We start from the raw sequence: 25803 nt of genomic DNA on the forward strand, positions 1-25803 counted from the left end.
GACAAAAAGAAAATCTACTTTGACTTAAGGTGTCCATAAAGGGTCTTTTACATTATGACTTTGATTTTGACACAAGACAAAAATCCTAGAGCACTCAATGGGTGCTTTGACCTTTTGACCATTGACCAAAGCATGAAACCCATGCTTTAATAAGTCAATTTCTTTTAAAATAAAAAATCCTTTTTCATTCTTTTGACAAATACAATTATGAAAACCAACACTAATTACATCCTTCAATAGATGTTCTTCCAAAAGAGGGAGAAGACTATGATGAGACTTTGCTCCAATTTCCAAGTACACTACCATTATATCTATTATTTATATTGCTTCTTCTATGGGTTGGAATTTATATCAAATGGATGTAAATATTGGTTTCCTTAATGGTGTAATTGAGAAAGAAGTGTACATAGAGCAACCTCAATGTTTTCAGGTTCATGGAAGAAATATCATGTTTGCAAATTTGAAGAAAGCCTTGTATGGAATTAAGCAAGCACCTAGAGCCTGGTACTCTCAAATTGAAAACAATTTGACAAGACTTGGTTTCTGCAAAAGTGATGTTGATCCAAACCTATATTTCAAAGTCAAGAAGAATGAACCTATGATTCTATTTTGTATGTTGGTGACTTATTTCTCACAGGTGTGTAGCAACTCATTATTCGAAGTAAGAGAGAGTTGGCTTCTGAATTCGATATGAAGGTTCTTGGGTTGATGCACTATTATTTGGGATTAGACGTATAGCAAAATCCTAGGGAAATCTTTCTTGGACAAGGAAAATATATTATCAAGGCCCTGCAGAAGTTTGGAATGATGGACTGTAAATCAATGGCAAGTCCCATGGTGACAAATCTAAGAAAGTTCGGAGACACTGAGTCAGATTTGGTAGATCCATCCATGTACCAAAAGCTAATTGGAAAATTGATGTATTGGTTAATACCAGGCCAAACATTTGCTTTGCAGTGAATACTCTAAGCCAGTTCCAGGTGGAACTAAGACATGATCATTGGATTGCAACAAAGCATGTATTGAGATATTTGCATGGTACAGTTGATTATGGTTTGAGATATGTCTCAACCGGTGATATAAAACTGCAAGGTTATATGGATGCAGATTGGGCATAGTGTGTTGACGATAGAAAGAGTACATCCAGAGGTTGCTTCAGTTAGGACTCCACTATGATTTCGTGGATGAACAAGAAGCAGACATATGTTGCACTATGTATTGTCGAAGCAAAATATATTGCAACTAATTTAGCAAGTTGTGAAGTAGTGTGGCTTCGAAAATTACTCATGGGACTATTTGATCATGTTAGAATCAACTGTGATATACGGCAACAATCAAAGTTGTGTGAAGCTGACAGAGAATCTATTTTTCCATGACAGATCGTAGATCGTAGCACATCGAGATCAAGTACCACTTATTCATGACATCATGCAAAAGGAAGTAGTGAAGCTCAAGTATGTTTCTACTGATGAATAGGTTCATGATATTCTTACAAAGCCTTTGTCTAGAGCAAAGTTTGTATACTTCAGGGAAAAGCATGGACTTGTTGAGAATGCCTCTCTCATTGAGAGGGAGTGTTGATGAGATAGCATCGTGGATTGACATTCTCCTTGTGTCATATATCACCAGAATTAGGGTAAAAGGTTCAACAGAGGACAATCATTTTTCCTGTGTCAAATATATTGACTAGAATTAGGAAGAATGGTCCTAGAGGCCCAGAATTACTCAAATAAAGTGTGGCCTTTCAGCATCAAGCTCATTTAGTATTAGGCTCAGAATTACTCCAGTGTGGCATTTGGAGATTCACCATGTGTCAGAGATATTGACCAGAATGATGGTGAACCAAGACTAGTTTGTATACCATGTGTCGGTGGACCATAACTATGCACAATCCTCAACGATGAGTTATGAGGCATGCCACCCACCTTTAGAATCGACACGAAGAGGAGAATTAAATGAAGATGGTCTTGTCTACAAATGTACTAATCCTCATCCAAGTTCCTCGTCAAATGCGGAGCATCATGGCCACATCGCAGGAGCTCCTCATCCTTCCAGGGTTTCTTGACCAATGGAGCTTCCAATCAATGCCATCCATAGATGAATATTAGGTGTTCAAAGACGACGTTGGCATCAATGACAATACTATTCAATAATAGATGAGTTCATGCTTCGATGGTTAAAGAAAGGAGACCAAAATATTGTTTTCTTTTAAAAAGGCACCCAAAAGACGCAAGTCACTAGCATAGATCCATCTTTACCCTAGATATAATTAAGCAATAAAAAAGGATTAAAAACAAGCATACCAACCTCTATATTTGGTGTAAAAAAGAATCTAAAGTAATTTATTTATTTTTTAAGATTAAAGTTCGGATGTCATTTTTTTCAATTGATTAGTGTTACACGCATGTTACACACTTCTTCCACTCTAGGCTATAACAACACCTTGTTTCTTTGGGTGTAAAAAGCACAATAATTGTTAAGCTTGTTCACTATGTTCTAAAAGGGCATGACCAAATTTGCAAGGAAGCATAATCTTTCTTCAATCCCTATAAACAAGACCCTAAAATTTATATGAAGAAATATGAGAGTTACTTCTATCACCCCCATCTTAAGTTTAATCATAGATGAAATGAATCAAAACCTTATGGCTCTAGTTTCATAAGAAGAATTGGATTAAGAAGTATTTTTCTTGAAGAAAAAACGTCTGAGATGAAATGCATTCTCAATTGATTTCTTCAAGAAAATGTCCCATACCATCAAAAAAGATCACTTGGAAGCAACAGAGAAATTAACGAAGATGAGAAAATTCTTAACATAATGAACTCTAAATTTCTCATCCACGTTCTAAGAAAATAAGAAACTAACAAGGTTTAAAAAGATGGCCAGCTAAATCCCAGTTCATGTTCCCTTTTTATTGCTATTCTAGCTAAATCTTTGGAAACATATGTTTCATTTATGAAAGAGACAAAATGGATCAAAATCGTTCAAAATCAAACACTCAACCCATTTCTCTTTTTTATTTTTTTGATAACTCCTTATGGACAAAGAAAATCTAAGAGAAGCAAAAAGACTCCGGGAAATCATATCAATGTTCATGGAAGCATCTACGCAAGAAATAAATGAAGTTTATTTCTTAAATGTGGAACCAATGGCTGATGATTGGAAAAATATTGAGATTTCAGGGTGGAGATATTACAACTAAATTCTTTAACCGTAACACATGATTATGCCCCCATTTTAAACAAGCTGAAGTGCAAGATAAATCTATGGATGATGGGTATTTACCAATGGTAGGAAGAATGAAAAATTGTTCATTCAATCATACGTTCACATTAAAATACCATCTTAAAGGTACCATCAATAATATTACAAGAATTATAAAACATTATATGAAACTTCTTATAAGAAGGAGTGCATAATATTTAAAAACAATGTCTGCTTCATAAACCATCAAAGGAGAACCATTGATTTATGGAGAAAAACAAATAACTAAGTCAGTATAAATATGCTCATCTTTAGTCAACTGAGCTTAAAGCACATTGTAATAGAGAGATTCCAAACAATTGATAGGCTACCTAAATAAGAAGAATGAAAACCCATCATGGGGTTTCAATAGTCAAAATGGATGAAGTAATTTGGAACATGGAGGCAATCGATTTTATCAATGTCACAACAACCAATCAACTAGCTTAATTGCCAGCAAATAAAGTTATATCTACCAAGTGATATGAATAGATGTTGAGAGTGGATTTCATCATCAAGGAACAAGTATAATTGGAATGAGGGGCTCAATCAAGTCTTCCCCAATTCTTAGTGTTATAACAGATGGGAGGGATTGAAAACCAACCCAATATATATGATTTTGAGGGAAAGGACATAAAGGGTCTCCTAATTGAAAGGGATATCATGCATTCCCCATAAATGCAATATTGTACACAACAATGAATGATGAAGAATCAATGCTAATTGTTCCTCAATTATGGGGGAAAGCATCCCAAGATATGATAAAACAAAGTCCAATTATGTAATTTATGGCCACCCAAGGTCATTAACACTTGGGTGGTATTTGAAGGCACATTGCTCAAGCATGTGTAAATTTAGTAATGCCCTAAAGTCTTCTTGTATTGCAATATCGTCAACAATGGTTGAATCCAAATTATTTATTTGTAACATAAACCTTCTTCACTAGATTTTGGGTTAATATTAAAGAGTCCTTAAGAAGTATTCACCTCAAAGGCCAACACTTTGATAGCTTAAGAGTTTGGATTTTGCACCTAAACAAAGCTCGGGACCAAGACCTTACCCGCCTCAGCAAAGGCAACAATCATGGACATAGGAAAGCATGGCCAATAAACTTCAACATGAATCTTAGTGGCTATGTTGATCAAGGGGAGAAAAAAAATTAAGACCGGTTACATAGTTAATGAAGTATTTGAGTGTACCTCAGGGTGGAGATAAAGATCCTACTCTCAATAACAATGAGGGATGGCTTCATAGAGCTTCAAATATAGATACTATGAATGTTCTAAAAAAAAGTTGAATAGGTAAAAGTCAAAGATGATACATGTGGGAGCAATGCCTCAACAACTTGGAAATAAGGGTGACACACATTCTAGATAGTATTTAGTCAAAGTCAAACAAAGTGAATAACGATAAGGAGATCACAAAAAAAACATTTTTAAAACTATCTAAAATATGTCTAACATCAAATGTATGGCTATGCAAAACCAAAGAACAATAGTTAAATATTTCATTGAAGGGGGGTCCATAGTTTACAATGAGGCAGAGAAGGACAATTTTTAGAAATACCAACCTACACCATAGCCATGTGCACAAACTAATCCTCCTTGCTAGCCAAGCAATTTTTGTCAATATGATGCTCTCTGGTTTTTGGTACCTGCAATTCTACTTGTTTGGACCATATCATTGAGAATGATATGTTTTGTACGATTTTGTAATTTTTATTATGAAAACCAAACACACAAAGAAACTAGGCATGAACACAAGAGGGAACTTGAAAGATAGAATACTTCTTGGTTATCATATCAAGAAAGTGATTGCCTCTTTATAGAAAAAGAATAGCATAAACCTTAGATGTGTGAACCCTAAAATGACTTTGTAAACTTCAAATCATTAATAAAACAAATAGGCATAATTTAAACTAAGTCATAAAGTGACTATTATTATGTCTAAGACTATAGTCTAGATCATTGTTATAAACTAGCATCCCCCCTTAATGGCCATTCTAGAAAATACATCGAGTTTTTCTCTAATTTTAGCAAATTCATATGGGCCAAGCGACTTGGTGAGAATGTTTGCAATTTGATCTTCAGTTGGACAATATTTCAGCTCTATTCCATGTTCTGTAAGTTGTTGAATGAAATGATAATGTACATTGACATGTTTTATGTGCTCATGAAAGACAAGATTCTTTGTCAACAAAATAACTCCCTAGTTATCACCAAATTGCATCGTCGCTCAATCTGATCAATTTGCAAATATGCAAGTGCTCTATTGAGCCAAACTACTCACATGTGCCTTTAAACATTGCTGTGTATTATGCTTTTACAAAGGGAATTGGAATTGCAATTTGTTTCTTGTTGAGCCAAGAAATTGTCCATGTTCCCAAACTAAACACATAACTTGTTGTAGACTTCCTTATCCACAAACCCTACCCAATCTAAGTTTGTCTGATTAGCCACACAACTGAAGCGTTTTTCTCGTGACATTATGAATGCCAAAATCTTAGCACCCTTTTTGTAGCAAGATATAGTTCGCTACATGCCTCAAGTCAAGACTAGTGGTAGTAAGATAGATGAAGTTGTCCACAAGTTGCCTATAGATTGATTTATTCATTACCTCTAAACCAATATTCATTGAAATGTTAACCATTTCTCAATAGGTATAGATGAGATTTTGCAATCTACCATCATGAATCTATCTGCTAAAGATTTCATATTTTGTTTGTGAAACATGGATTTGTTTAACTATTTGTCAGACTCTACAACTAAGAAATAACATAAGAAGCCTAAATATGTCATGTCAAAAGATGAACATAATCTAATTTTACTTTTGCAATTCTTCCAACCTCACTACACATCATGATGACATCATATAAATATATCATCAACATCACAATATCCCCAACTGTGTTTTTTATGTATAGGTTGGGATCTAAAAAACTTCTTTTGAAACCTTATTCACCCAATTATTTTTTACTTTCTATGTAACAAGCCTTGGGACCCTATTCCAAGCCATATAAAGTTTTTGTCAATCTAGAAACTATATGTCCCTTCCCTAGACCCTAAAATCCCTATGGTTGGCACATGTAGAACTTTTCCTCTTGATATCAATTGAGGAAGGCATTCTTCACATCCATTTGGTACAATTTTGATCCAATTTTGTTTCAATGGATAGAACCAAGCAATTCGTTCCCATTTTTGCCGTAGAAGCAAAGGTCTCCATGGAATCAATCCCTTATTTCTAAGCATGGCCCTTTGCAACCAACATTGCTTTGTGATTGTCAAATGTCTCGTATGCCTTGAATTTGACTTTACAAATCCATTTGTAGCCACTAGGTTTTTTTTGTAGGGGTAACTTTGAGAGAGCCCATGTTTGATTCTTCATCAAGGTTTCATGTGTGACTTTCATAGCATCAGCGTTTCTTTCTTGTTGATTTGAGTTATTTCTAGCATCCTCTTTATCAGAAAAATCATATGAATTGTGTTGAGAGGTTCATTCCACCTCAAAATGATGTTTATTATTTTACATCATTGTTTTTCCATCCATATTATCTTCACTTCAAGCAACTTTTAGATCTAATTGATGCTCTATCATTGGTTGGAAGAGTGGTGCACTTTCATCAACTACCACATCATTACTATAGAATGATACTTTGGTCTTCACATCAACCAAACAATATGCCTTGTGATTGTTGTTTTATCCTTTGAGCATCATTTCCTTGCATTTTGCATCAAGTGTGGTTTTTTTTCACAAACGCCATGCATGTACAACAAAACCAAAAACTTTGCAATGACTTGCTCTAGGTTTCATCCAGACCATGCTTCTTCTAGAATCTTCTTGTGCACTGCTTGTGTTGAAGATCGATTGAACAAATACATTGATGGTACAATTTTGCCTCTCTGCAACTTCATTTTGTTACGAAGTGTAGGGTGTGATGTATTGCCTCTAGATACCTTCTTGAGTACAAAAATCAAGTCCTTTACGAGTAAAATTCCCCACCATTATCCTATCTAAGAATTTTAATATTCTACCAAATCTTTGAATTTTTTGAATTCATCAACCACATCTGACTTTAACTTTAGAAAGTACAAAAAATACCTAGAACTAGGCATTGATAGCATCCACATAGACCAACAAATGTCAACATGGTTCAACTGAAGAACCTCCTTAGTGCTCCAAGCTTGTCCTTGAAATAGAGTCCTGTGTTGCCTTCCAACCTCGCATGCTCCACAAACACCTTGTTGATCTAAGCCTATGGTTTTCAATACCAAGAGAGATTGTCTTCTTATTATCCTTATCAACAAAATAGCATTTGTGATTGTTGAAAATCACATGTAAGTGAGCACTGTACTTATTAATCTCACTTATAGAGAGTATATGATTCTTAAGTAGATAACCTCACTTGTCCTAACCTTGGGCAATCTTAAATCTATGTGAGGGACCTTTGATAGCCATAACGAAACTGAAAGTAAAAAACAATTTAGCCTGAACTCAATCTAGTAATTACTAGCCCATACATTTTAAGATAATGCCAATTTCATAGACAGCTTGGTCAAAACAAAATAGCTCTATGACCTAAAGGATCATGAACATATTCATGTGGAATAATTTATTATAACAGAATAACCTTGCCTAACATTGAAGAGGTTCAAAACTACCAAACTTCTTGAATAGCACAATCAAAGATAACTTTTAACAGTCATACTATGAAAATACTCCAGCTATTTTCAATTAAAAGAACTATCCTGCAAAAGCAGAGCACAATGAAATTTTAGATCAAAATACTTCTGCAGTTTACAAGTCTGTTACTGGAAAATTCCAACTCCCAGTTTTAACACATAATCAGTTTATAGCTTTTTAGTTGTGCTGAAAATGTTAACTGATTAAAGACAAATATCCTTAAACAGATTATTAAACACTGTACCATTAGGCTAATGTTTTACAGTGTATTACATTCGAAATCAAATGGTTGGCATGATACTGGACTGTCTAGCTCATTAACTATGTTTATTGTAGACAGTAAAGGAATTTTCCTAGATGACAACCTTACTCAACTTCGGTGTAAAAATAGTTCATGCTTGTCCTTGGAAGATGCTGTGTTTCAGACAAAAAAATGTTCCACGTTGTTGGAGTACAGAGACCTTCTAAAGGACAGTAAGACGCCCGCCAAAAAAAGGGAAAGATGGAAGACAAGGAAAAAATATGACAGGAGATAAAACTAAACCACAAAGCAGCATTCCCATACCAAAATGTCAAACTCTCATTTTTTTGACATTAAGACAAAAACACATGGTAACACGTACAGGGAGAAGACTCTGTAAGCAAACCACAAAGGCTTCATGGCTCAAGTCCCAGCCTTGTCGGAGTCCACCTGCTGACACTGAAAAGGAGAAAAGAATGAAATGCATGAATTGTTGCTGTCTATAAATTCTGACATCCTTCGACCTAGAAAGCTGTGAGGAGTAAATACCAGATCCAACTAACATTCTAAGCAATCAACACCAAGATCGAATTGAATGTTAGCCTGAATGATTTTGTACGGACAGATTAAATTGCAGCACCAGAAGTAGATGGAGAATTTGCTGCCAATCTATCCCCTGCACCCTCTTCAGTTGATTTCTGCTTTAAGCTGGATGCCTCCTCAGCTTTTGAATACTGATCTGTTGCTTTCAAATCTTGCTCTGAAAATTCTTCAGAAGTGGACTGACAATGTGCCCCAGAAGAACCCCCTTCTGGATATGAAGTTGTCTGCTGTTCAGATGATGAAAAAGCTGCAGGATTACAGTTGGGACCTGTCAGCGGATGATCAAACTTGCATATTGGTCCAAACTTGCATATGCCATACCTGCTGTAAAATGGGCAGGTTGGCTGGCCCTGAACAAGGAAAGAATAGATAACAGGTTAGCATAAGATAAAACACAGTAAATTGGCACAACTCCATTAATTGTCCCTCTACTGGAACCCTTTTTGACCTGCAAAAAGTTGCCAACATGCATATAACCTCATTTGCAGAGGTACAGGGAAATTTCCTATTGAAGGGATGCATTTTCTTATCGTAAAAGAAAGTAGAACGGGCCGTTAAGGAGCACTCACAGGTCGTAAAGGAAGCCCTTGTGAACTAAGCATGCAACAAGGAGATAATGCAACTCTCTCCTGAGGGTGGTGATATCTGCAAGTTGTGCCATATTTACAACACCCTGTTTTCATGTAACGTTGACATTGTGGCTGATCAAGCCTTTTAGGGAATGCCTCCCTTTGTGGAGCAGCAACCTGACATTGAACTCCTGGGTGTTCCATGGCTGTAGATGATCCCTGTACAGGGGAAGAAAGAACACCATGCATATGACTACTTGACGATGAATCAGTCATGTATGACGAACTATACACAGTACCAGCTCCAAGTTGTTGCTTTCCTTCTGGAGATGACAAGGGGCTTGTAGGACCCTAATTGGAAGCAAGGATGAAAAGAAAGTATTATTGTTAAAATGCTAGAATGAAGTTGCGAAACTACCAAGGAGTAATTTTATTGTACAAATAAATAACAGAAAAAAAAAATTGCCTTTTGGTGCATATGATTCCGCTATGATGAGCAAGACAGCTCAAAACTAAACTTGGTGAAATCATAGGCATACAAATATCCTATCAAAAGAGATGTTTGTCTATATGCAAATTTACTTATACACAGTCAAAACATTGCTTAGCCAATCAGCAATAAAACTGCAGAATTCCATAAATGCTGTCAGGTTTACAACAATAAATTCATCCCCTACTCTCTCCCATGCAAAACATTTGTCATGAAATTTCTGACAAAAAAGTACTTTGATGTACACATTAAAATTTAAATAACTAGAAATAAGAAAGCGAAGGAAACAACTCTTTACGTTAAATTAATATACCAATTGAAACATAAATCCTATGTTACCAGATCTTCTTCCCGTGAAGGAAACAACTCTTTCTGTTAAACTAATTTACCAATTGAAACATATATCCAGTGTTACCAGATTCACCACCCCTCTGTCTTGAGTCTGATGGAAGTGGATCTCCTAAAGAAGGAAACAGACCTTAAGTCCATGAAACGAATTCATATGGAATATACCATTTGTAATGTCCCTCCCTCAGTGAATGTAATATCCCTTTTTCTATTTTCGGCAAAATTACCATGGATTTTACATTGGTAAAATTATTTCACAAATTCCATCCAAAACACCATACAAATTTGCAAAATTTAACACAATAATTGTTGCCGAAAATAAATTAATAAACCCAGAAAACAAATGACAATGTTGCAACTCGATAACACGAGGAATGGAAACAAACTCAGCTTTATTATATTAACTAGAATAAGGTTTAGCATGCCAATACAAACTGGAAATTAGCTGAGACATAACAAATGCAGCCTCCAAAATATCTGTTGCATCACCAAACCTGCAAACCTGCCCTCCAAAAATACAACTAAAAATGAGGCCCAAATTGGAGATCTATATGATCCCCACTCCAATCGGCTGATAACATTGAAGCTTCATGAAACTTCTGGATGAAGTCTCCTCAAGGAGTGTTGGGGTTTCGTCCAAAACACACAATGGAAACCCAAGGGTTTTCATCCTGGGGCTTGCTGAAACTGCGAACTTCTGTTCTCCAAACCTCACTATAACAAATAAACAACAAAACCAAGATGTCCCCAAATGGCCTACTCCTTTTATAGATCTGATGGATCCTTTTAGAAGCCTTTATTTTATTATTGAAATTTTTCTCCGTTTAGATATACTCCCTCCTTTATTTGATTAAGTGACTAATTAAAGTCACTTTTTAATCTGGGAAAATGGTATATTAGCCACCATCCTTTCTCTAGCCACCAAAATCCACTTCTCCGCATCACATCCTGTAAATCTCGTTCTAGTTCCAAAGAGTTCTTACACTAAGGTGTTCCATCAAAGATTCCTCCCAGAATGCCACCTTAAGTGTAATTAATTAAGTTATGCTCAATAATGACCCCGTTTTACAAGAATTATCAAAATGCAATAGAACCAAAAACAAGTTGTGGAGAACTGCTCCTAATGATGGAATATGCCAAGCGAACGTCATCAGACCCCATAAAAGTCCTCAAGAGTCAAAACCCCTCTTTGACCCTAATGACATAATTATACTCTTGTCACTTGGGCATCATGTTCCCTAGAAATCCATCCTGAATGTAATATAGAGGAAACTAAAAATGGGGACATTACAAGTCATCCCGCCCCAAGATTGCTTGCCCTCAAGCAATCCCTATCTATCCATCGCAAAGGCATCTACAAACTAATACCAAGATCCCATACAAACCATTGGGTCACATCATGCCTCTATGCTAGACAAAAATGAATGGGTCCCTCGATACCTGGATCCCAAACAAACTGCTAACTCAATTTGTCATCAATGGATCTTATTGGATCCCAAAGCCACCATGGCCAATCATCATCGCCCATACCGCATGGCTCTAGTTGTGCTCTATCTCTACCCATAGATGTTGCTCCACCAATAGAATACCAACTCACCACTTCTCTCGAATCAAACACTTGGCATAGACCAAGCTCAACCCCGCTATGCTGATGTTGGGCTAGTGTAACTGGAATGTTGATGAACTGTCAGCCTACCCCCGACTGCCAACTGGAGCATGTACTATCCCTCACATCTATGGGCCCCTGCTGCACTATGCCTTAGGCTAAGAATATCGCCCCATCAATAGGATAACAACTCATGATCTCTTGCCAATCCATTATGTGGAAAGGGATCGGATGCATAGACACTTGTATATGGAACAAGTCCACTATGTTGCATCATGCTCAACTCGTGCAGCTTTGCCCGGTTAATAAACAATATCTTTCTAGGAAAGCCTGCCCCTCTTTCTCTAAGAGATAAATGTGGGCAAATCATGCTGCAAGCCTGGTCTATGTACTCCTAGAGAGGGTTGGTGTATGAAAGTATTGCAGCTTTGTCAGTTGCCAAGCTCCAGCACATCTATCTGCTCCTCATCAATGGTGATTCCATAAGATGGTTGCTCGTCCTCCTCCACCATGGCCTCAACATGAGCCACTAACTGGTTCTCCAAAAATGGTTCATCGTGCACATTGTGCATATCATCATCCTCATCTGACTCACGCTCCTCTATGTGCTCTCCATGCCGTGTCATTAGTCAGTCATCTTGCAAGTCTCCTCCCCAGTGTTCTTCCCTCATGGGGACAATCTATTGCTCACCATACTATTCCATCAAACGTGGATGCATATGTGGGTTGTTGTCAAGTTGTCAACAACTCCACATGAATGCTCATGCTCCTCAGAGGTATCCTCATAAAAACCCATGGACTCTTCTATAAAAGAAAAATCCTAGTCCTAAAACCCAGAAGGAATCTCCTCCTAATCTACCTTTGTCCTCTCCTCTGTGTCACTCAACATGAGTGGTTAGGCCCCCAAGGTCCCCTACAAATGAAGCAAAGACCCTTTCTCCTTAACTCATTCTTGTTGCATGGTCCACAAATCCGAAGCAACTCCTCACTGGTCAGTTGTCTTCTAAACAACTTTATGTTCTGCTCAACTAACTCTTCGGCTAGTTCATGGGCAGCAGGTGAGACTATTTGTTCCTCTCTCCAAATGGCCAACAACTTAAACTGCAACTTCTTGCAAATGGCATCACGGCCTCCCATAACTGAAGACAAAATGGACTGCATGTTTGTTTTGACCGTGTTAGGATGATGTTTCTTAATGCTGAAAAAACATTGGAACATTTGAAGAATTAGGTCATCACACTCTAGATCAAACATGATGTGATATGATCTGACCATGGCCATGATTTCTAAAATCTTGAGTTTTTTCCCAAAGGTAGGACCCATGGTGTTATCAGAGTCCTCAAAAGGTTTCTACTATCAGCGTGAAGATTCCCCTCATAATATCATCGTTGTAAGGGGATATAAGTGAGGTTAGCCCTAAGAAAGGAGGCAACTGGAAGTTTGACCCCTCACAAGGTTGCTCCAAGAACTTGTGTTGTGTTAGGGCAAGCATGGCTAGTTTTAGATCCCAACTTGTTAAAATTGGCAACTAGGGCCAAACTCCATGTGAGTCATCTTATTTATGGTAGCTGATATTTTTCTTGGATCCCTCTCATCGAGAGGTGTAGGATTGATCTAAATATCATCCGATTCCGATAAGTATTCATGGAGATATGAATTTATTTGTGTTATAAGACAGTTCGTCAAGTTCGGCCAGCAACCAAATAAACCCCACAAGTGCTCAACGTTTTAGTATAAAAGGAGATGACTTGAGAGTCATTTCTCACACACACTTCTATCTTGACTTCTCTCCACTTGTCTTGGGTTTTAGTGGAAGGGAAATCTAGGAGTGGAAGCCCTAGACGTTGGAGGAAAAAAGACTAAGGGAGCTGCCCTAGAGGAGATAACCTAGCCCTAGACGCTACCAAAGAAGTCAAAAACACTATCAAGGAAGCATGCCCTAGCCGCAGTCTTGGAGGAATCTTATCACAGCTAAGAGAGGCCCTAACGCTGTCCAAAATGCAACCCTAGACGCAGTCTAAGAGAGGCCCTAACGTTTTCCAAAAGGCAGCCCTAGATGCAGTCTAAGAGAGGTCCTAACGTTGTCCAAAAGGAAGCCCTAAACGTTGTCCAAAAGTCAGCCCTAGAAGCAGTCTAAGAGCAGCCCTAAATGCAGTCGAAATGGCAGCCCTAAACGCTGTCTAAAGGCAGCCCTACCGTGGTCTAAAGGGACCCCTAACGCTAACCTATAGTGCCCTAGATGCAGGCTTAACACGGCTGAAAAGGTGGGCTGTAGGTGACCCTCAAAACAAGGACAGCATGAGAGTTTGAGGACTCAAACATGCCCAAGACAGAAATGCTAATAATTGGGATAGCAGCAAGACATGGTGCTGCAATAGCAATTGGGACAACAATGACATTGATGGGACAACAGCATACTATGATGGGACAGCAACATAGTATGATAGGACAGCAATGCTAATAATTGGGACAGCAGCAAGACATGGTGTTGCAATAGCAATTGGGACAGCAATGACATTGATGGGACAGCAACAAAAACAATGGGACAGCAAGCTAACATGGAATCGCTATGTCACTAATAGTGGGACAGAAGTATGCCACATAGGACAGTAGTGGCTAGCATGGTGCAACAATGGCACATGGGACAGCAGTGCAGCATAAGGTGCAGCAGTATGATGTGTACAGCATGGTCATGAGGTCCAACATTGTGATGATGGGTGTAGCATGGTGCAACACAGTGAGGTGCAGCATGATGACGAGATGCAGCACAATGATAGGTGAAGGAGTCACCTTGGAGAATCAGTTGAAGCAGCATGTCTTCAACTGATCTCATGTATCTTCTTATAGATGATCTATGCTCTTATCTAGATAAGTCAAAATGTTGACTTATGTTGTAAATGTACACTCTCTCTCTCTCTCTCTCTCTCTCTCTCTCTCTCTATTGAAATATTGAAGAACATATAAAAAGAATTGATCAAGGGTTCCCCACATTGGGGTTTGTCCCTGGCTAGCGCCACATCTTGTGTCCCCTTGTCTTGACTTGTCTTCTACGATTTACATTTATGTTCTATCTGCAGTTTACTTTAAAGCCGATGTGATTGCTAATCTGGAAAAGATATTGAGCTAACTGTGAAAATTGAAATAAATTGCTCTAAGCATAGAACATACCTAAAATTTAACATGGTATCAGAGCTGAGGTGAAGACAAAGCCCAAGCAAGAGTGGAAGAGCAATCACCGAAGAAAATTGGAAAAGGACAAAAGGATCAATGGATTCTTTATCCCTCTTCAAATTCACCTAGGGTGAAATCGAAGCAGAGAATATTATCAGAATAGCGCAGCGGAAGCTTCTGATGGCCTACCTAAAGATCACTCCATTGGGAAGTCTGGATCTAAGGGTGGAAGGAAAGGCAGATGTCTTGGTTGCAATAAGTTCGGCCATTATGCGAAGGAGTGTCCGAATGGCAGGGACACATCACTTGATGATGATAACAATCATTCCAGGGACATCTTCAATGATCAGAGGAATGACAGATAGTGCAGGTCATCAAGGAAACGATCGACTCTTCAGAGAGCAAGGAACCCCAGGTATGAAGAATCAAATGTTGTTTCTAATAAGATAAAGAAGCGTTATCTTGTATTGGCCCTCTCCTTCAGATTCTTTGGGAATTTGGTTCATTGATTGTAGTGCTTCAAGGCACCTCATCAGATAGAAGGGTGCTCTCTCGAATTTCGTAGAGATGGAAACAACCATGGGATTATACTTGGAGTCGATGCCACCTATCCCGGAAAGGGTGTAGGAAATGTTACCCCTCAATTGAATGAGGGTAACCCGATTCATTTACAGAATCTATACCTGATCGCAAGAAGAACCTCGTGTCCATTTCAGCAATGGAAGTCAAAGGCTACAGAGTGGCATTCATTGATGGAAAAGTACGTGTTTGAAAATGAAATTTTCAAAGATACTTTTTCTCATGGGTTCAGGGTTGGCAATTTGTATCAAGTTGCAGGATGGTCCATTAGGGATCATGTCAATTGACATATCTCATCTATAGCACCGAAGGTCTACTTATTATGGGACCCTACCCAATGTGAGTCAAATGGTGACAGGGATGCCTGAATTCAAGAAGAGCATGAAGGTACATGTCCAAGATAAACCAAATGAAAATCTTACAAGGGGATCATTCCCCTCATGTAGCAGGTACACAGATTTGGAACAACCCGAGGGGTTTGAGATTCATGATCAAGAATCTCATGTATGCAGGTGGAAGAAAGCCCTCTATGGCTTGAAGCAAAACACCCCAGGCGTAATATGAGAGGATTGATAGTCGTCTGATGAAGCTGAGATTCGCTAGGAGTGAAGTCGATCCAACCATTGCTTGAAGGTTGTGGACGATAAACCTCTCATACTGGCACCTTATGAGGACGCCCTCTTTCTGACAGATGCAGACCCTCTCATTTGCAGAAGTAAGAGGGAGTTGGATTCCGGATGTGGAATGGTAAAATGCAAACCCGTGACTACCTCGAGGATCTTAACTTTCAGAAGTTATATGGTGATGATGTCGGACCAGATTTGAGAAATGCCTATGAGTTTCATAAACTCATTTGCGTTGATGTTCTTGGTGAACTTTCGTCTGGACATATGTTTTGCAGTTAGCATGGTGATCTCATATTTGGTTGAGCCTCATTGGATTGGTGCCAAGAATCTTCTAAGATATCTTCGGGGCACAATCTCTCATGGATTGAGATACACTGCCGGAAATATGAAGTTGCATGATTATTCAAATGCTGACTGGGCAGGCAATGTGGAAGATCACTAGAGCACTTCTATGTGTTGGTTCTCTTTGGATTTTGCTTCGATATCATGGATGAGCAGGAAGCATATGTCGGTTGCCATAAGCACCGCCGAGACCGAATACATAGCTACGAGTATGATCTCGTATGAAGCTGCCTGGTTGTGAAAGCTCTTCAATGAGTTGTTCGTACATATGATGAATACCACCGTGATCCTCTGTGACAACCAGGGGGGATTTGATTATTGGGGAATCCCGTATTCGATGATTACTCCAGCAGATAGACATCAAATACTACCTTATCTAGGATATGGTAAGTCAATGAGCGAGGAGGCTCCATCGCATTGAGACTGATGTACAAGTCGCAGACGCTTTGTCAAAGACCCGGGGAAAGGTCAAATCTGTGATTTTCCCGAACGACTTGGAGTCGTTGAGAGACCTTCGTATAAGGGTCCTACATGTTGCATGCATTGAGCTCTGGAAGCTCTGGGGGGCTTGGGGTACTTACTGGAGCAACATATGACTACAGGGCGACTCACTCTCCCTTGGTGGTGGCGCTATGTATAGGGTGACAGGTTCAACCTTTCCTTGTGATACCTCGTGGCGACTATGGAACAGGATGATTAGTTCTCCTATGGGCCGGGATGATTAGTTCTCCCGTGGCAACTATGGAACAGGATGATTAGTTCTCCTATGGGCCAGGATGATTAGTTCTCCTATGGGCCAGGATGATTAGTTCTCCTGTGGCGACTAATGGATAGGATGATTCATTCTCCTGTGGACAGGATGATTAATTCTCCTGTCGAGGCATCCTAACCATGCAGTATGGGACTCATGGGAAATACCTCTAATCTGATCAATGAGCAAAGAAATGGGGTTAGGGACCATAGTAGTACTATCAATGGACGCATTGTTGTATCTACCGTACTCCCTATACTTGGATGACCTCCATTAATCTGGGATCAATGAAACTGATCTAGGATCAGTATGAGTGGTTTGAGACACTCTCTTGTGATATTGATTTGGGATCAATGAAACTGACTTCGGGCCAGTAAGAGTGGTATGACACACTCTCCTCATATGAAACTGACTTCGGGTCAATAGAGAATGGTATGAGACATTCTCGATCAATTCTTCTTCTTCATGGTTCAGCAGAGCAGTGCAAGGCACTAATGGCAGAGATAGTACAGTCGGACATATGGATCAACAGATGGAGTTCTCCCTAGTTGAGAGGGAGTGTTAAAAGTGGCAACTAGGGCCAAACTCCATGTGGGTCATCTTATTTATGGCAACTGATATTTTTCTTAGATCCCTCTCATCAAGAGGTGTAGGATTGATCTAAAGATCATCCAATTCTGATAAGTATTCATGGAGATATTAATTTATTTGTGTTATAAGGCAATTCGTCAAGGTCGGCCAACAACCAAATAAACCCCACAAGTGCTCAACGTTTTAGTATAAAAGGAGATGAGTTGAGATTCATTTCTCACACACACCTCTATCTTGATTTCTCTCCACTTGTCTTGGGTTTTAGTGGAAGGGAAATCTAGGAGTGGAAGCCCTAAACGTTGGAGGAAAGAAGACTAAGGGAGTTTCCCTAGAGGAGATGCCCTAGCCCTAGATGTTGTCAAAGAAGAATTAAAAAATGTTGTCAAGGAAGCATGCCCTAGCCACAGTCTTGGAGGAATCTTATCACAGCTAAGAGAGGCCCTAACGCTATCCAAAAGGCAGCCCTAGATGCAATCTAAGAGAGGTCCTAATGTTTTCCAAAAGGCAACCCTATACGCAGTCTAGGAGAGGCCCTAACGTTGTCCAAAAGGCAGCCCTAGACGTAGTATAAGAGAAGTCCTAAACGTTGTCCAAAAGGCAACCCTAGAAGCAGTCTAAGAGCAGCCCTAAATGCAGTCTAAAGGGCAGCCCTAAACGCTGTCTAAAGGCAGCCCTAACGCAGTCTAAAGGGAGCCCTAACGCTAACCTACAGTGCCCTAGATGCAGGCCTAATACGGCTAAAAAGGTGGGCTGTAGGTGACCCTCAAAACAGGGACAACATGAGAGTTTGAGGACTCAAACATGCCCAAGACAGCAATGCTAATAATTGGGACAGCAACAAGACATGGTGCTGCAATAGCAATTGGGACATCAATGACATTGATGGGACAGCAATGACATTGATGGGACAACAGCATACTATGATGGGACAGCAATGACATTGATGGGACAACAGCATACTATGATGGGACAGCAACATACTATGATAGAACAGCAATGCTAATAATTGGGACAGCAGCAAGACATGGTGCTGCAATAGCAATTGGGACAACAATGACATTGATGGGACAGCAGCATACTATGATGGGACAACAGCACACTATGATGGGACAACGATGACATTGATGGGACAGCAACAAAAACAATGGGACAGCAAGCTAACATGGAATGGCTGTGTCATTAATAGTGGGACAGAAGTATGCCACATAGGACAGCAGTGGCTAGCATGGTGCAACAATGGCACATGGGACAGCAATGCAGCATAAGGTGCAGCAGTATGATGTATACAACATGGTCATGAGGTCCAACATTGTGATGATGGGTGCAACATGGTGCAACACGGTGAGGTGCAGCGTGATGACGAGATGCAGCACAATGATAGGTGAAGGAGTCACCTTGGAGAATCAGTTGAAGCAGCATGTCTTCAACTGATCTCATGTATCATCTTCATAGAGATGATCTATGCTCTTATCTAGATAAGTCAAAATGTTGACTTCTGTTGTAAATGTACTCTCTCTCTCTCTCTCTCTCTCTCTTTGCTGAACTATTGAAGAACATATAAGAATTGATCAAGGGTTTCCCCACATTAATTATTTTAATTAAGACGTCCCATGTGCACCATTAAAAAAGATTAATTACTATAATTAAGACGTCTCTAGGTGGAATTTCCATAAACGATTTATGGGTTTTGGAGAATACATGTATTCTAGCCTCTCCACCAAATTTCGTGTCTAGAACACAATCGATGCTACAAAAATCAACACTCCATCTTAGCGAGGAATATGTTCTAGCGCTGCATCCCCCTGAAGCAACACCTTGTCTTTGCACCATCTCCTGTTACGTTGTTGATGTCTGGCTGTTGTTGTCCACCAACTACTGCGCAACTATAATAAACGTTGCATTCGTGTTGCTACTAGCCCTGCTGAACTGCTATCAACACTGCAACTCCCTCTCCATCTGTTGTTGTTGCAATTGCAACAACTACTGCTAAGAAATATCCAACACACTGAACCAACTATGGTCAATGTGATGCATCTGTCACCCGAGTCTTGACTGCTGCTAGACTTTGCGCTGTCACTGAAGCTTCTGCACTGTTGTTGACTCTGCATTGTGCCAACTGCACTACTGCCAATTATGCTCTGCGTTGCTCAGTTTCTAACTGCTACTAGCTACTGCATCTATCACTCTGGCACCTGACTACATCAACTTCCACTGGTCCATCTTGCTACTGCATGATATGGGCTCTCGTAGCAATGTATTGATTCATGAGGTGGACATCCTCAAGAATCCTACCCATCCTGTAGCTCTCTGGGCTACAAAACCAAATCACCCCACCTCACTCCTGTAGGTATCCCGCTGATCATGGAAAACTCTTCCTCCAATCTAGAGGACAACCTTTCAATCTCCGCAGATGCAACCTGTTGATCTTGCTTCTCCTCCTTGTCCTTCTTTCTGAGAGGACATTCAGTGTTGTAGTGGCCAAGCTCGCTACATTTGAAGCATTTCAATTTGGAAACGTCCTTCTTCCTCCTGCGTTGCTCCTGCTGCCCCTTTGATGCAACGGCCACATCCTCCTTTTCCTTTACTTTCTTCGTCCCACTGCTGCTGTTGCTGCCAGTGATGGTGGTCCTCACCAAATCTCGCCTCATCTCCTCCTGTTGCAGATCAACCCACATACGATCCCAGTCTGGCAACTTTTCTCTACCCAGAATACTCTGGACGAAGACTTGCCACTCTTTGGAAACGTTGTTTAGAGCAAACCTCAACAACTCTATCGGTTGAAGCTCTAACCCTACTGCAAACAGCTAATCTCAGATATCTTGAAGCCTAGTAAGGAAGGGGTCTATGCGCTCCCTTTCTGCATCCTCGTGCATCTCAGCTTCTCCTCAAGATACACCTTTTGTTGCTCGGAAGATTCCTTGTATAGCGTAGCAAGTGCTTCCCACATCTGTCGGGTAGTATCTTTTCCAACTATGTGAGACACCACGTGATCTCAAACCTCATCGAGAATCAGCGTCTTTGCCTTCGCCATCTCCTTCTTGTAGGCCTCAAGCATATCTACATCTGTAGGTACAGCTACCACTCCATTGATATAAGCTTTGAGATCGTACTCTCATCTAGAAGACAGGAAATTCTTGCCTTCTGGATCACGTAGTTGGACGCTCCATCCAACCGATCATGATCTCTCAGCCCTGCTGATGCCATCTCTGCAAAAATTTTGAATTCCTCCTCTTCTCCTCTACACAGCGGCTGACTAGGTCTATGCACTCCCTGCTGGAGCGGGCAAATCTAGTCATGGCTACAGCTGCACCACTAGGAAAATTCAAACTTATGGGCTAGATGTCCCCTGAGTAAAGAATTCCCTCAGTGTGTGCTCTTTCTTCCTCCTGACGCTATTTTGCACTAGCAAACTGCTGCAAAATAACTGCATCCCAGCTGAAGATCTGCTCTGCAAAGGAAAATATTGTGTCTCCCTTTGCCTCTGGTAACCTCTGATCTGGAAAATCTATTCTCTGTCGACTCTCTCAAAGAAATAAATCTTCCTCAGAAACTGACCCTCCTGGCCCAAGGACTGCACTGCCTCTTGAGGGTTTCGAACTGCTGCCTACACAGGAATTCGAGCCTCCTCCTCCTCTGCTGCTACTAAGCTCTCCCGCTTCTATCGGTGATTTGATACAATGTGAAAATTCGGAAACCCCGAATCCTACTCCAGCAACTGATAATATTTCTTCTATTCAATGTTACTTGGGAGCGGGAGCGGAAGCGGGGAGCGGGAGCGGAAGCGGGAGCGGAAGCGACCATTTTCAGAAGCTCCCGGTTTGGGAGCGAATCCCGGAGCGATTTTTTAAAAATATATATATTTTTTATATTTTTTTAATTTTTGATACATATATGTCAACAAAAACATGTAGAATGATGAAATAGACATAAAAAACATAAAAAAACATAAATTGATCATTGAACCATATCACATCAATCATCTAGAAATTATAATCGTCATCAACCTTAGTAAAATTAAAATACATATTACAACTGCAACATATTGAGTCTTATAAATCATGATTCATCAAATTCAATATTAAAGTTTCAACTTCAAGCTTTCAGAATTGAAAATTCAATAACATTTATCATCATTGATCACCAAAGTAACAAGTTGTACTTGTAAGCCAAGTTTAACCATTACAAGAAGTAATATCGAAGATATTTCTAAGTCCTGACTCCTAACTTCTAACTGTTAACATGATATGAAATGTTCAAAATTTATAAAATGAAACATGAATAATGAGATGAAATGAAACAACTTTAGTGACTAGTCTTTCACAAAGCATCATATTCATAATTCACAATCATTACCAATGAGTTATAATTGCCAAGGCCCAACTTCAAACTTCAAATTTTCATTGTCACAGTGATATAATGTTTACAAAAAATATCATAATGTCATAATGATATGAAAGAGTCAAGAGTCAAGAGTCAAGGACTCAAAACTCAACACTGAACAGTTATGAAAACTAAAGTGACAAGTCTAATAGAAACTAAAAAAGACAAGTAAACTGTAAATCTACAAGTGGCCCTTGCCACGAGAGTCTCCAGGAGTATAAGTAGGTCGTGGTGGTCTTCTAGGAGTCTCCCGCCCAGACCGACGACCAGAACTAGAGCCTCCACGCGAGGGTGCCGATGGAGGTGGCGACAGCAATGGAACAAGACTCGGGCCCCGAGAACTGCTACTGGATGGTGGAGGTGGAGGTGCCATGGCTGTTGCAGCTGCTTCAGCTTCATCCCGTACAAGCTCCTCTTCTAGTTCTTCCATATGTACAATGCCATCCTCCAAATTGTCGTCCTCAGGGTGATTGTCCCAAATTTTATATGTGGGATCTTCATTAGCCCGATCACAATAATGGCTCAACAACCTCAAGTTGTAGTGCACATAAACCAAGCTTTCTGCTCGGTTTTCGTTGAGCCTGTTTCTTTTCACATTATGTATATAACTGTAGGTGCTCCAACACCTCTCTGCAGAAGAAGAATTTACAACCTGTGAAAGAACTTTTATTGCCAATTTTCGCAAAAGTCCGTGGCCGCCATATGTTTCCCACCGTGTGAGAGAATCAAATTTATCTTTGTCATCCATTGCATGGAAGTTACCATACAAACCACTGCCAGTGAAGTATCTGCCTATTTCAAGGCGCACAGCTGCACATTCCTCCCTGTCAGGCACCAACTTTTCTAATGCTTCCAGATATCCTCTAGTTACCTCTCGATCTAAATGGGGTTTGGTCCTAACACCACCCCCTGCTGCAGGTTTGCCCAACCAAGAATCTGAGTAGTATTTTGGCGTAAGGATATACGCCAAGCAATGTAGTGGAAGGTTAAGCCTATTCCACCGTTCACACACACAATCGTGAATCATTTTGTACAAGTCGGGATCTTTGTTATGAACAATGTCTTTTATTTCCCCCAACATGGTATCCATTTGCTCATACACCTCGCCAATCACTGGTTTGTCTGTATCTGCAAACCGAATCATGTTATAAATTGGCTTGGTGAAATCCAATACCTGTCTCACAGTTGTCCAAAACTGCCCATCAAGAGCGGCCTCCTCCACCGTTTCAAAACCTGCAATGTCAGCTACATTTGTAGCCCTTTCCTTTAACACCTGCCAATGTGGACTTGATACCATGCTAGCTAATGCCTCTCTTACCTTCAAAAGGCGCCTGAAGGTGAGGTAATAGCTACCAAATCTAGTCCTCGCAATCTTCAGCAACTCCAATCTCGAGTGACTGCGGAAAAGGCCATGGGTATTGCTATGATTTGTAATAAATTTTATCATTTTTTTCCCTTTCTTGTACAAATCACCAATCCATTGGTATTGTTCATTTTTGTTTTTGACAATATCATGCAACAGAAGGTTCAATGTGTGAACCAAACATCCAGACCAAAATATGTTCGGGTATTTATCCTCAATAATTGCTCCCGCTGCCTTACAATTAGGAGCATTATCAGTGATGACTTGGATGACATTGTATGGGCCAATACGCTCAATTGTTTCAAGCAATGCTTCTGCAATGTTGATAGCGGTCTTGAACTTGTCTGAGTAATCATGTGCAGCTAGAAAGATGGGACCACTAACAGACACAGCAAGAACACTTATCAATGGCTTGCCTTTTACATTTGTCCATCCATCAGATACAATGGACACCCCATTGTCAGTCCAAGAACTTGTCATTTTATTCAAAGAATGTGATATTTTTGCTTTTTCATGATCAAGGCCAACAGTTCTTGCCTTGTCATACCCAGGGCTCTTGTATCCTTTAGGGGCATCATTTATGGCAGAAACCATTTCGTGCCAATAAGGTGAGCGTAGAACATTGAATGGTATCCCACATGCATAGAGGAACCTGTAAACTTTTGAATCCACATCATTCCTACACCCCTCATCAAGGAAATCTGATATGGTTCTACGGCGTAAAGATGATGACCCTGTGCCTCCATGTCCATATCCACTGCCTTGGGAGGATGCTGAAGGAGTTCTTTGTGAGCTTGGTTCAAAGAAACCCCTTGATCTTTTTGCTCTGTATTGGGCGTCCTCCTCTTCCTTTATGTATTTGGCTCTATCTGCTGTTGACACCTTGTCACAAGTTTTGATTCCTATTTGTTTCTCTCCATCCCATGGCCTTTTCCCGCAGAGGTGTCTTCTAGCACGGGTGTATGAGCCTGTGTAGTCAGTGTTGCAATGGGGGCAATGAAATTTAGTGGTTCCACCCCCTCTCCCTGTTTCAGCCCTGTGAACATATTTCCACAATGGAGTTTGGTCTTGTTTAGTTTTTTGACCCTCATGTTCACCCTCCTCCACATCCTCCTCACTGGGGTTTTCACCCATTTGACTTCCTCCGGCTTCTTCATCCACCTCTTCAGTTTCAGGCCCCCTCCGTTTCCTACTCTCCACCACCATAATAACCAGAAAGGGGACCAAGAAGAGGAAAATGCCAATAAAAATGCTCAGGTCCATCGTGTTTGATGTTTGTAGGGTTTGAGTCTTGAATCTGCAAATTAATTTAGTTTATTGGGATTAATTCATTTAATTTATTAATTTAATTTAAATTAATGATCTTTAAACTCAAACAGGTAAATGAAACTAACCAAATTAACTACCTAACCAGCTAAACTAACTAAATGATTAAGTTACTTACCTCTGCAAGCTTCCTCCTCGCTCCTTGGCACTTGCTCCTCGCTCCTCAGCTCTGGCTCCTTGCTCCTCAGCTCTTGCTCCTTGCTCCTTTGCTCTTGCTCAGCTCTCAATCTCAAGCTCAATGAAGTTGAAATGAGTTTTTTTTGGCCCATTGGGCTTATAAACAAAAAAAAATTAGTTAAATTTTTTTGATTTTTCGGGTCCGGCGGAATTTTTTTCCGCCGAACCGCTCCCGGCCGGTTAAAAATCGCTCCCGGAGCGTTTTTTAATGCCCGGGAGCGATCAGGGAGCGATCGCTCCCCGATCGCTCCCGGGCATTAAAAAGCGCTCCGGGAGCTCGGGAGCGATCGCTCCCTGAAACGCTCCCTATCAGAGCAGGGAGCGTAAATTTTTTTAAGGGAGCGCGCTCCCGAAAATCGCTCCCGTCCGGGAGCGATTTTGGGAGCGCGCTCCCGAGCCGCTCCGGCCCGGAGCGCGCTTCGGGAGCGGGTTCGAGGGGGGGGGGCGCTCCCCCGCAACACTGCTTCTATTTGTTAAATTAACTGAACAATTTTTTGGCAGTTTTCTACAGCAAATATCGAAACATATACACTATAGCCTTCACAAAATAAATACTGCGGAAGAAATAAAAACACTAGAAGAATAGATGTACACACATAATAATACACCGTTATTTTTGGACTAACGTCCCAGGAAAAACCCAACTCGGGAATATCGATACAGCAGTTGAGGGTTTTATTATTATGCAGTATTAAATCTGAGTACAAATCTATGGAA

At 40.1% G+C, this 25803-nt stretch overlaps 1 protein-coding gene across 2 annotated transcripts in view; it reads right to left on the reverse strand.

Moving 5' to 3' along the window:
- Window positions 1–8110: 8110 nt before the first annotated feature.
- LOC149141922 (zinc finger CCCH domain-containing protein ZFN-like) overlaps window positions 8111–25803 on the reverse strand; it is an 85930-nt gene continuing 68237 nt past the window's right edge. Inside the window, exons 6-8 of one of the 2 annotated variants that reach the window (XM_089447678.1) lie at window positions 9337–9687; window positions 8788–9117; window positions 8111–8623 (exon numbers count right to left, since the gene is read on the reverse strand). In XM_089447678.1, the coding sequence (XP_089303804.1) occupies window positions 8791–9117; window positions 9337–9687 (678 nt within the window). In that variant the 3' untranslated portion in view covers window positions 8111–8623; window positions 8788–8790. Of the gene's footprint in view, window positions 9118–9336; window positions 9688–25803 lie in introns of both variants that reach the window. The other variant, XM_089447677.1, reaches the window with a different exon arrangement.

The sequence above is a fragment of the Pinus tabuliformis genome, chromosome X (genome assembly GCF_031772625.1).
Source record: "Pinus tabuliformis cultivar Carrire ecotype Pingquan chromosome X, CPIR1, whole genome shotgun sequence".
In the NCBI taxonomy this organism is placed as follows: domain Eukaryota; kingdom Viridiplantae; phylum Streptophyta; class Pinopsida; order Pinales; family Pinaceae; genus Pinus; species Pinus tabuliformis.